The following is a 13,603-nucleotide window of genomic DNA, read 5'->3' as shown; positions in this document are numbered from 1 at the left end:
TAAAGATTAAAGTTAAGATTAGGAATTAGAAATAATATTTCCTTTGAGGTACTGCTTCTAAGAAATGACTAGATGTGGTCAAAAGAAAAGAAACATGAAACCACTATCACCTGGGATTCCATAACCTTTTAAGTGATAATGGTTCAAGAAGAGCTTCTCAAATTTTTTCAAATCATGGCACACACACAGAAAATGACAATATCTGTATACACACTGGTTAAAAATGGCAAGAGACTGCTCTTGGCTAGACCCCCAAGGGCCAGAGATCAATATTTTATTCACAATCGATGGGAACCTATGGACTAAAGGGTCAAATTTATGAAAGTCCTAAGGGAAAAATGCTGACAAGCACTAAAATCACTGTAATTCCGTGGAGTGTTCTTAGAATTTTGGAACTAAGGTCACAAAAATTACTTTGGTCTTTTACAAGTCAATATTTAGGACAGAGGTTCTCTCTCTCACAGAATATTCTCCAATGGTGTGAGACCCTACTCAAAGAAAACAATGATTCCAGTCTCTTAACAAAAGTCAAACCAACATGGGAGGGTCAAATTGGCCTCCCTGGCTGCCCGAGGCCAAAGCTGTACAGTTGAACAGTGTGTGCTTGAACCCCACAGGACAACTTTCAAATGCCTGGGCACTATTTTTAGGTTATTACCTTGGCTGCCTTTCTTTTCTCTTTTTTTTAAAAAGTACTTTTCCACAAGTTTCTCTTCCCCAAGTTGGAGAAGCAATGTTTTTAATGCTGAGTTATTTCAAATCACAAACTCAGAGACTTATAAACATGACGTTCAATTCTTCATTCTGGTATTTTGAGGTTCAAAAAAAGTTATAATATTGTACTTGGAACACAAAGAACCACTTATTTACTTCTTGCTACTATTATAAATAATAACAGTTCAGTCCAGGTTACTGTGACCTCTGACAAATCAAGGAAACAAGTTATTTTCTCCTCTTGTGATTATAGCACATTGCGAGACACTTTGGGCCTTTTAATTAATAAATGTCCTGGTACTCTGAGTTTCCCTTTCAATTCATTTAATTTCAACAGTCTTTCAAAAAAAAGAGCCAATAAACAAATATTGAATTATATTTTGTTGGGCTTTTCAAACCCTCAACCTCCAGACTATAAAAACATCTCATGTGTCTCCCACCCTGACCACCCTGCTACTTTTTCATATACCACAGGCCACCCATAGATACAAAGCCAGGGGCGAAGCTGACGTGGTCTACTTGGAGCCAGTAGACAGGAGAGCGATGAGACCTGATGAAGCACTTATGGACAGAATATAGTTCCTGTAAGAATTAGATGTTAAGGAAAAATTAAGAACTGAAAATTAGTTTTTCAACATAAGAGCCCATCTCTTTGGAAGGTACCATTTTCCTCCTGACACTCCGTGTAATGACAATGATATGCAGTCCCATTGTCTTCAAACACAATTTACAAGACAGAAAACTATAAAGAATAAAGAACATTCACAGGAAATATGTTCCAATTTTAAGAAAACACTTGAGACAAGAAACCTAGAACACAGAATCACAAAAACATCTGAATTCCATTTAACTTTCAGGAGAAGAGTTGATCAAAGAATATGGGGAGGAAGAAGAGACTTGTTTTCCTTTTTCCCCCAGTCCATCAAGGTTTTGACTACAGCTGGCCTTTAAAAGTAGGGACGTTCTGAAAGTTCACAGCTACTCTCGGCCTCAGGACTAGACTGATTGGGGCAAACCACTCCTGTGTTCCCAGAGGTACAAGTTAATATTTTATTACATCAAAATCTCCAACTGTTAAAAAGTTGGCTACACATCCTTGAAGGACACTTTCATTAGTAAATTACCTTGAAAAGAGAAGATTGATTCTTGCCCAAAAGCTCAATCGAAGAGCAGTCTGAAACACTAAGATATTATGAAATGTGCCTATTGAACTACACTGGCTATCCACACAATCCCAAAGCCCCAAAATACCAGCAGACACATGGCTTGCGCCAAGAGCTATCAAAGAAGGAGTTTGCTTTCGCTCCTTGAAATTTTTTAAAAATAGGCAAGTATAATCACATATGTAAGACTGCTTGTTACGTATCACAAAGTCGTATTTATAAATTTAAAAGAACTTTAAAATCAAAACAAAAGCCCTTACTTTAAATGTCCACAAACTTGCCTAAGGTCACAGAGTTGTTTAACAGACTGACTCCCCATACAAAACCAAAACAAACTACTGTTTCTAGACTTCTTAAAAACAATCAAAACACAGACACACACACAATTGACCTTTAAAAGGATACACTGTGGGGTTGAAGTTCTTCAATATAAAAAAGGACGCAACAATGACCAAGACGAGAAATAGGGTGTTGTTATAGAAGATGGAAAATGTTGTAGCTTCATAATCAGCAACTTCATTTTTCTTCCACAAGATTCTGTAGACGTGGAAACAAATCAATCGAGTTTATAAATATGTATTAAAAAAATTTTAATACCACATGGCTCTAGTTCATTGTAAGGTAAGTTTTTCCTTTAGTGTTCTGGGCAGAATGTTTTTAATATTAAATTTAGTTGGCACTGTCCCATTTTTAATGCTGAAAAAGATATTTCACTCTATTGATGCTGAAAAAAAGTTGCTGGGTATGTTACCTTTTTCCACAGGCAGTCAGGGCTTTGGAGGGAGTGACTAATTGCAATTGGCTTGGTTTCATCAGTAGCCCAAACAGATATCTTTCTCTAGGTCCTCACCTAAAAAAACTCGACAATCAGCAGCCTCATAGAACTTCCTTGGCTGTTTGCTGGCTTGAGACCCTTTCCAGCCTACAGATTACAGCCTTCAATATTAATTATACTTTAAGAGAAGACAATCTCAAAGGCAAAAGCTAGCTGTGGTCTCACAAAAGCAGACCTGTTTGTGACTATTTTAGCCATCTTCACTTAATTCAAGCGAAGAATTTACTTGATCATTAGGATTTAACTTTTGTAAAATCCATTTACTTCTTATTTAATCCACTGGACCCATTATACTATTTTATTAATTTAGTAGTATTTTATCAACCTCCTCTCTTACCTCTTCACACAGGCAACAGGAAGTTCCAGGGTGCCTATGAATAAGGAAGCCTTTCTTTCTCTTGGTTAATTAACTTTGTAAAGCAGTTTTTAAAAGGGTAGGTTGTGATCCATTAGTGAGATATAAAAATCAACTGAGTAGATCCAATGCTCAGGGAAAATAATAGTGGGTTAAGACCAGCATTTAAAAAGAAAAATTACAATAAGAAAGAACAGAAAAATATCACATGCACCACACACAGCAGGGTAATTACTGTTTTGTGAAACATTTGCATTTGTGTAAGTATGAGTATATTTGGTCAAAAAGTAAAATATATATATACATATATATTTTTTTTACTGTGGGTCACTATCAAAAAGGTTGAAAGCCACTGCCATTGATGCTTTGACCCCCAAAAGATAATACTCTGGGGTCAGCAGATACCCTCCACCAACCCTAAGGACAGCACTATGGCTAAGTCATTGGAAATTGCCACGTTATAGTCAACAAATGTTGGATGATTAAATTATACAACCTCCATCACAGCATTTCTCCCTAACACCTGTCATGCCCTGAATCAGAAACATCTTCAAAACAGTTTTCATGAAAGAATTATCTCAACCCTTCAGGTTATCCCAGCTCCTAATATGAGTATGTGGACAGTTGGAACAGACAGCTTTTATAACTTTTTCTAGTCCACTCGTACTCTAGTTCATGAAAAAATTTAGGACCCCAAGCGGCCTCATCGGCAATAGTTCTCCCAAAGCTCCACGGGCAGGCCATCTAGTTTGGGAAAACACTTCCCAAGCAAGGAGTCATTTTTCCAAGGAGCACTTCCTACAACAAAAAAAGTTGAGACCACACTCAACAACTGTTACAATCAGATAATGCTAAATGACAGAGCATTGGTAAATCAAGAAGAAATAACACTCACACCCTGGGACAGATGTTAATAAATTTCTGATTCTTCTCTGCTAATTTCCATCCTTGGATGGACAGCAAAGCAGTTTCAAAGTGGCATGGAGCATATATTCTAAATGATTGTAAATGGAGCTTTGATAGATACACATCTAGACAAAGAGGTGCTGATAAGCCTTCTCTTAAATCAAATCTTTTGGAAGCAATTTATCCTTTGAAGGAGAAAACTATTAGATCATAACAGGGGTCTTAGTCCGTTATCAGGGTCAATCATGAGTACAAACCTGGGTACAACTGCATCCAGTGTGGCTTTTGTGAGAGAAATACTAACAGTATAAATTTCTACTGATGACAAAAAAAGAAATTTTATAATCTTCTGACACCATGTATTTTACGTTATCAATAAAACCTCCACTTCATCCTACTTTTAAATATCTGGTTCATTTCCAATTCCCACTGTGATCCATTAGTACTGACAACCTGAATACCATGCAAGATTCTGAGAGACATCTCAGGATCAAGAACAACTACCAGATCAAATCAGGCAAGTCTGCAGTGGGCAGATGTATAAGACCCACTTATTTCTCTAATGTAATTAATTGCCTAAACCCTACAGGAGCTTTTGAAACTGGGTAACTATGATGTGCACTCCAGTTTAAGAACTGCTATTCTAAGATGCATTTTTAAAAAGTATTCTAGATTCTCTAACCTCTGTCCCTATACAAAAATTTGCAATCAGAAAGCTATGTAGCCACAACTCATTAAAGCTGTTCCCTGAAAAAAGGACTTGTCAAGATTTTAATATTGTGCCTTCAGTTTTACAAAAGATCCATGAGAGATAACCATTTCAATGTTTTGGTGCCTTTCCAAAACCACTGTAAAAGACATTGTTCATTAAGTTACTCAGTGTCCCTTAAATAAGAAACCATTTGATAAGGTCCATTTCCAAGGTCCAGTGCCAGGAAAGTTTCTTTTCAGAAGGACTTGCGTGCTGCTTCTCATTGGGCACTGAAAGCTGTATGACCTCAGATGTTTCCCCTGACACTTGGAAGCTGAGTTAAGTTTAGTGCTCAACTGGTGTAACTAACTCTGAGGTCCTTATTCAACTACCTTTTCTTATTTTTAAATGGTTTCTGATCTTTTAAAATTGTATTGCTTTGTTTTATACCCACTTTAATATTGCAAGTTCCCACAATGTCTTTTTAGAGCAAAGTAAGATAAAAATTCCATTTCACAAATCACTTTGTAGATATTGAAACTTAAGATCCATGAAAACAACTTCAACTCATCAACTCTATTCAACCATCTGGCAACTCTTAAGCACAAGTTTACTCAATCATTCAGAGACTTCTGCTACTCAGATGTTAGACTCTTAATTAAGCCTTCTAAGAGGAGCTAACAGGAAAAACTGGGGTGGGGGTAGGGCCAACAAATGTGGCACAGGATTGGGCAACAGGAAACAAACTGAGTTTTCTTTTTCCCAACCAAAGCAAATAACCCAGACTGGATGTCCACAGGGAGGCTCAGGAAAGAAATACCACCATCTAAAAATGCTAACATACAACCCAATGTAAACGCTTCAGACTCAGAGGGGTTAGGTGATACATTCAAAATCACACAGCTATCAAGTGGCAGAGCCAGCACTGGACAAAGCTCTGTAGCAGAACAGTTATGAGCATAAGCTCTCAAACCAAGTTCTCAAGCCAGACTGCCTATGTTCTTATCATGGCTTTAACACACACTAATCCACGGCTTTGGGCAAGTTACCCAAGCTTTCTCTATCTCAGTTTCCTGTACCTACCTCTTAGGGCTCTTTAGAGAAATAAATGAACTGTGTACAGCACACCAAAAAGTATCTGGTAGTAATAAAACTCAAAAAGTCAATTATTCCCATTATTGTCTTCTATGATACCAATGTTTGCTTCAGACATTTCCAATACCTACCTACATTCTCTAAGGAGAAATCAGAAACTTATTTTCCACAAGGTATCCCCTTTTGTGATTACCAACAAACACTTTAAATAAGGAATCAAACCTTTCATCTTTTTCCTTCCGAGACATCTTTCTATTATCAGCTTCAGAAAGTTTTCGAGTCACTTCTTTGGAAACAGCATCTTCCCTCTTCTGGGCTACTCTGGAAGGAAAAGAAAAGAAGTTTCCACATACTCCAGGAGGGAACATCACATTCTCAGAAACACTCTGTACTCATATTTTATATTGGCAACTGTATGATACTTTACATTTCAAGAAAATAAACTGGACAGAAAGTTCCAAATTTATTATACTCTACTAGCCAAAGAGAGCTCAAGAAACTTCCAACATGTGGTTTATTAGTTATGTGCTTTTTTGCTTAAAAGGGAGAATCTTCCAAAGTTTAGGTATGTAATATGAAAATAAAAGTCAAATGCTATTAGCAAAATTTCGTTACGAATCATTATAACTCCATTTTGTCTTAATCTATAATTTAACTGTTCAACAGATTAATTTGGTAAGGCATTAGCAAATGATATGTAATTTTAATTCCAGTAAATAACAGGAGAGAAAATTAGGCTTAAAAAACAAAGAGGAATTAACAGCTATACTATCTTAAAGAAATGATTTTAATTCTACTCCAAAAAACAATTTCACTAAAAATAAAAAAAAACACCATGTGGTCAGGGATAGACCACACCACTTTTAGTTAAATGGTACGATGATTGAAACAATATGGAATCAGCCAGAAAAGGCTGGAAGTGGTATTCAATACACCAGATTAGAATCTTTAGTGACAAGTCAGAAAAGAAAAATTAAATGTATACTCATCAAAAAATCCATATGGTGAATTTATCACGTGGGGTTGCTAGTGAAAGAAAGGATAAAATTTAAAGTATGATGAAATACAAAATGCTTCCCAAAGATTATGACATTTAAATTCAACACGTTTTTGACAAGCCATAAATATACAAGAAAAAGAACTGATCACAAGCAACACGTAACAATTACCCATATAGTCCCATATGAAAACATTCAGCACAATACTAAGATGTGTTAAAGGCAACAGGATGTGGAACACAGACATAGAAATCTATTCATTCTATATTGAATTAATCAATCCCTCGTGACCATGCTATATTTAGTTCTGGTCAGTATGCCAAGGAAAACTGTAGAGAAATCTGGATGGATTCCTGAGAAGAAAGCCCAAGATCATCCACAGCAATAGTTTTCAACCTTTCTTTAACCAGCAGAGCCTCCAGAATACAAAGTAAGCACAAATTCTGTCTGGTTTTACCTATGTCGCCATCTCTCTCAATCACGATCCAAGTTAGAATCAACATTGTTAAAAAGAAAACTTTAGATCAGCTTCAACTAATGTATTTTTCCACAAATTGATAACTAGAAGGAGAAAAATCTATTTGTCTAAGAAAAATAAACAAAAGAAAATTAAGCTCTGAAACCTAAAGAAAAAGGCAGCTAAGGGGGCAGACAGCTGTCTTTTTAAGATACTTTAGGACACAATAATGTACTTTTCCCTCCAAAAATCCAACTTAACCCAACTCATTTTATTATGTGATATAAAAGTTCTGATATGAAGAGCAGAGACTCTCACCTCTGAACCTGTTTAGCAGACCAGACACTCAGTAAGTGTTTCTGAACTTCACATAATATCACTTATTTTTCTAAGAAAGGTCAACTGAAAAGAAATGGACAGAATTTACAGCAGAAACCTTTCTTAACTAAACGGGGGAGGGGGGGCGGGAACACACACCTAACTGTCAGGACTCTAGGACACAGGAAGAAACCATTTTCAAGAGTTAGTTATCTCCCAGCATCTTCAGGACAAATAGTCAATCAATCATCTGTCCATATGACAAATCTTCCTGAAAAGGATGAACCAGATCGTTAACTTTTCTTCTAGGTCTCAAATTTAGTATTCCACAACCACACTATAGGTATATTACAGTTCATGAAGAAGATGCCCTACTCACCATCTTAGGGCTCTTAGAAAATAAACCGCACTCAGAACTGAATGCTCTAAAACAAGACAGAGGCCACTCCAGTGATCCAGCACTCAGCCAACTGTGATAACCCACAAAATCAACTGTTCTTTTTCTAGTATTTTTTTACATCAGTATGTCAGAAATTTTCCAGAATAAAAAATCAAAATACTATCTATTTAATTCCTTAAACACATCTTTGCAAACATTTTTTAAGTCATATCACCTTAAGAAAAAAATTCCTAAGGGCTCTCTCACCCCCAACCTGTCCAACACTGCACATAAACATTTATTGTGTGTCAGACACTATGCTTATCACACATTATATTTAATCCTCGCCATCCTATGAGGTACCATTAGTATTCTCATTTTACAACTCAAGAATCTGAATTCTAGAAAGGTAAAATATATACCCATGGTTACACATGTAAGAGCAGAACAGGGAATGGAATCCAAACTGTCAACTCTGAAGTCATCTTCCCTGACTACCATCACCCAACCAGACCCAGCATCACCCTTGCTCTTTGACCTTAACCTTCTTGTTAATCTGTGGGAGTTTCGATGTCAGTGGCAATATTTAACATTAAACCAAAACTATGACTTAAACAAAATTCCACGCTGAGAGAGTCTATTTATCAGTAACTCACTGAAATTTTTACTGAACTAAATGTACCATTAACTGTTGTAAGGGATATAAGAAATGGAAGTTGCCCTCATCAAGCTAAAAGCAGAAGTGAAAAAGTAAAAAGAACACGATTGCGATTCCATAAAGGTGAATGAAAACGGACATGCACATCAAGTGAAAAAAGCTAAGTCCCAAAGGGACTGAGTTCCAAACGGATTAACAAGATGAGCTGTGTTAAGAGCTTCGTCACTCACAGATGGCTATGCCTCACAAGAAAGACAGCCCAGAAGAGCAGAGGCTGAGAATGGCAGTTGGTGAAGAGGGACTGTCAACCAGAAAGATGACAAAGATGAAGTGATCACTCTACTGGTCTAACAAAACTGCAGCTACGTACAACCTGAGCTCCTATGGGTCCAGAATAGCAGTGGAGAAGCTGTTGAGATCACTTTCAGTCACGGAGGTTATATGGCCTCCTAATAATAAATCCCCTTTAAATGATATCACCTTGATTTGTTTCCATTCCTTGTCACCAGAAAGAGCCTAACACGGGGACAAGAAATTTAGGAAGAATTTCTCTGGAAAAGATTCCTAAGTCTTAAAATAACAGGCATGTAAGAATGAAAAAGCAGGGAGAGAATCCTAAATTACGGAAGGCACAAGATATATTCAACTGATGACATGAAGGCTAAGTTAGAAGAGCTAAGGCCCAATCTTGAAAGATGAGGCCACACTGGTAGGAGGCAGATGACATATTCCAGGGACCTGGAAGAATTTGGCTTTAATACACTTAGGGAAAAAACAGAAAGCCATGGTGAGTTTTAAGTAAGAGAGTGACATAAAAATGATGGCAGATAAGAATACGTGTTCTACATCCCATAAAACAAAAATAACACCTGCAGTTCACTCTCTCATGAATGATGTAAGGATTATGTAAAGTGCTTTATACAGTGCATGGCAGAGAGGGCCCTAAACTTGTTTTTAAGAGACCAGATGGAGACTGCTACAACAATCCAAATAAAAACAGTGTCCAAATTAGAGTGTGAACTATGGAAATGAAAAGACAAAGTTTACACAAACATACTGGTACTTCAAGTCTCAGCAAAATTCCAACTGTCTTTAAGAAAGTACTTCCAAAGAAATATAGCACCAAGACTCCATTAAGGCAGCAAAGAAATATCCTGCTATTTTAAATCAAGTAGCAAAGTGTGCATGAAAACAACTTCAATGGGCACCTTTTCCAATTAAACATTAATTCATACCTGCTTCCCATAGGACCATGGCACTCTGAAATAACAAATGTTGAATTTAGACTGCTCCCCCCACATTTTAACCTTATGAAACTAGAGCATACAATTGTTTATAATGTATAAATGTATAGTTGTGAGACTTGGATTTTCTTCTCCAAAAACTCTCATTACAATAATGAAACATTTTATAATATGTGATCTTAAAATAGAGGGAATATAGTAATATTTTACATTTTCACACACTCATAAGAAAAAAATGCAATTAGCATTAAAAATGTCAGCGTTTAATAACAAAAAAGAAAGACAACTTCTTTCACATCTAAAAATAGAACATGAAGGGCCCAGAACAATTCTTTCCAGAAAGAATTCCATTTGCTTCTGAAATGTTAATTTACTTAGCAGGTTTGTTTTCCTGATTAAACCCCATGATTAAGGATAGTGCTTAACTATTCTATTTCCACCCTCAAAACCTACTTTCATAGCAGTATCAGAAATCACTGTCTCTGCTTCAGTTAGTTAATAATTCTTCATAGCATTAAGATGCCTTTCCCCCAAAATACAGACATATTTATCTCAAATTAATACTTATTGACACCAACACACAAATAGTCTTTAAGACATCCTACTACATAAAAATGCAACATACTTTCACTTGAGAAATATACTTACTTGTGTTTGAGAACAAATTTCACATTTTTGTAGGCAAAGGCTACCAAATAAGTGCTTACTAGGGTCATCACGCTATACAGAACTGCAGACTGAATAAGATCCATATGCCATATTCGCCAATATAACCCTGAATTAAGATGGGGGGGTACAAAAAGAAACAAAACATTACCACCCAGTTATAAAGGCCTTCTGAAATAATTAGAGCTAAGCCTGATAAAATACAGTCGAGCTTAAGGAATACAATATAACACATCAGGAACTTCAGAAGTGAAATATCAAGTAAGAAGTTACAGCCCCAAGCCTTCCCAATTCAGAACACTTGAAAAACATAACCTTCCTATTACTAGTCCCGATGAGATTTCTTTGTTTCTTCTAAAATGAGAACTCTGGCTCAACACAATCACAATCCAGACTTCAAATTTTATTCATCAGGGTACTATCATGGTAAATACAGGTCACTCCAAAATCCCACATGCAGTCCTAAACCAGTTTCTGTGCTGACGTGGCTATTATTTGAAATCAAGGGAGTGTTCCGAGCGGCCGGTGAACTACTAGGGTCTCACACTACATTAATTGCACGACGAGTTTTATTAAGGCCGAAAGAGAAAACAAATCTGGATTTGACCGCCCAAAAAACACTGCAGCAGTGTGAAAGTCAGGAAATTCAAATTCAGGAATTTTGGCTAAGTCTGCAAAGTTTTTCCACCCAAGTGAGAACTGCCCTAATAGGATGATTAAAGAATTTTAACAAGGTAAATCACTGGCCCTTGGCAATGGTCCAACATCTCATGAAATTAGGAAGATGATGCTCAGCAGTGTAAAGCGGTTCACCTAAAGCTACATTCAATGCAAGGGTTAATGGGAATCTCCCTCTCTTTTAATTCATTAGTTTCTCCAAAATAATGATACTAGTTTATCACCTCGTAATGGCAAACGACAGTTGGCTGTGTGGAAAAAAAAACAGACAGCAGGTTATATGCAGATGTTCACACCAGATCTTAACTAGGGTGCTTGTTTAAATACACATTCGGAGCTACCATCTCAATGTTAGTGCATCATAAATCTCAGGTACTGGGGCCCAGGAACGAGCATACTTTTAAAAAGCGACACAGTAACTTTCCTGTAATACCGCCCACCACTATCCCAGACGAGAACACTGAGGTCCATAGGGACCACGCGCTTTCCTGAGCTCAGGGTGAGCTCGGGGGAGAGCGCGAGCCGAAGATCCCAGCGCTTACTCTCGCTGGTCCGCCGGGCCCTGCCACGTCCTCGTCCAGCCCGACCCTCCAGCGGCCTCCCCCACCCGCCTGCTCCCAGCACTCACAAATGGGGATGGCGGACACGATAAAGGCATTCCCGAAGAAGAGCGCGGAGGACTTCGCCGAGAGGTTGCGGCTGAAATCCTGAAGAAGCAGGTCTTCCTCGGATTGCTGCTTGGAGCCGCCTTTGGGAGCCATGGTGGAGCCAGAGCTACGAGTGCCCAGAGGGCGCGAAGTCCCTGACACCGCCCCCACGACCGCCGTATCCGCTGGCGACCCGTCAGCGCTGCGCGCGGAGGCGGGACTCACGCGGCGCGGAGCAAGCTTCCCCAGGATTGGCCAGCCAGGCGTCGCTACGTAAGCCTTTCGGCATGATTGGCCGAGCAGTCCAGACTTCCGCACTCCTTGCGAGCCACTTGACTCTTCGGCTTCCATTGGAATGGTGGGATTTGTAGTTTAGTGGATACTTCTTTTTTTAATTAACAAAACTTTATTGACATTTTAACTTATTGACTTCACAGCTGCTAGTAGACTAATGCTTTCCAAGTCTGGAATTCCAAAATAAGAACTTCCGGTCCTGCGTCATACAATCATCCACAGAGTTAGTACCCTCTGTGTGTGCCCAGTCCTGGGGCATAAGAGGAGGAAGAGGAGAAAGGTAGATATAGCTAACATGTGTTGAGTCCCTTCTCCTTTCACGTCCATTGTTTAATTAAATATCCTCAAAAATCCTATGCAATGCATATCATTGCCCCGTTTTGCAAATGAAGAACCTGAGAGTGGGAGACCCATAGGGCTGGTCTCCTGGGCGGGGCTCTTTTCACCGGAATTAAGGGTTACATCTGTACGACAAAGAAGGCACTTGCACTTTTAAGGAATTCATGGTCTCATTGATGAAGATAATATTTAACATGTGTCTAAAACATTTACAAATTACTACTATTTTATTACTTTTATTTCAACTAAGTTTTTAAAGTAGTGTGGTCTCCAGAGCCATGCTAAATTAAACATAAAAGACAACATGTTGGCTGCACAGGCGTCCTCTGAATCTCAGAAAATTGAATATGCCTATTAAAATAACTAATACTGCTTTTAACTCACCAAATTATCATTTTTTCTTCAAAAAATAATCCTCAACCACTTCTCTCGCAGCCAAAGCTTTTTTCGTCTACGTTACTGACATCAGACAAAACTCCCTCAATCTCCATCCTCTCTATCATCAAATTTGTAGATCTTTCTCTCTCACCTTACCCAAACTGGAATCTGCCTCCACAGCTTCCATTCTAATGGCATTGTCTTCAACCTTTTTCAATCTATTCTCTATATAGGTACCACGGTGAGTTTTCCTGAGCTATAAATCCTTCCATTGTCAAATGCGGTTTTCACCAATTCACTGCAGAATGAGAAACGAAAAGTAGACTGGCGAATTTTTCAGAAAACAAAGTATTCATTTTAAAATATCTGCATTTATGTCCTTTTTTGTTGTTAAAATGCTTTTGTGGTGGTGGTGGTGGTGGTGGTGATAAGAGAAAAAACTCTTTATTTTCTCTTCCAATATACTCCCCTCTCAGTTTTTCCTTTCTTAATAAATTACTCCCTTTTTCAGCCATTTACTCTGGCTTAAATGCTATGTTTCAACACTAATTCCTTTCTCTTCCTCTCCATCTATAATTAATTCATTAGCAAAACCTTTTGGCCCTGTCTCTAAAACTAGATTTCCTGCTTGCTATTTGTAAACTAAATATATAAAAAGAAGGTAAAAGATAAATTCAGAAAACTGTAGATCAAAAGACACAAAAATCATCAGGATATTTAAAAGAAAAAGAGGAAGAAAATAAGAAACAATAATGGTTAAAATGAATTAAACCTGAAAAATATTTAAA

General features: G+C 37.7%; 1 protein-coding gene across 1 annotated transcript; it reads right to left on the bottom strand.

Annotated features, from left to right (window-relative positions):
* Positions 1-1,021: 1,021 nt before the first annotated feature.
* SSR3 (signal sequence receptor subunit 3) lies at positions 1,022-11,977 on the bottom strand. Its single transcript, XM_006908204.3, has 5 exons — positions 11,786-11,977; positions 10,462-10,588; positions 5,982-6,080; positions 2,283-2,414; positions 1,022-1,296 (listed from the first exon to the last, which is right to left on the bottom strand). The coding sequence occupies exons 1-5, from the start codon at positions 11,916-11,918 to the stop codon at positions 1,230-1,232; spliced, it is 558 nt and encodes a 185-aa protein (XP_006908266.1). The 5' UTR covers positions 11,919-11,977; the 3' UTR covers positions 1,022-1,229.
* Between the last annotated feature and the right edge of the window lie 1,626 nt (positions 11,978-13,603).

Source organism: Pteropus alecto, unplaced genomic scaffold (assembly GCF_000325575.1).
Source record: "Pteropus alecto unplaced genomic scaffold, ASM32557v1 scaffold81, whole genome shotgun sequence".
NCBI lineage: Eukaryota > Metazoa > Chordata > Mammalia > Chiroptera > Pteropodidae > Pteropus > Pteropus alecto.
This window is presented reverse-complemented; position numbering and strand designations above follow the sequence as displayed.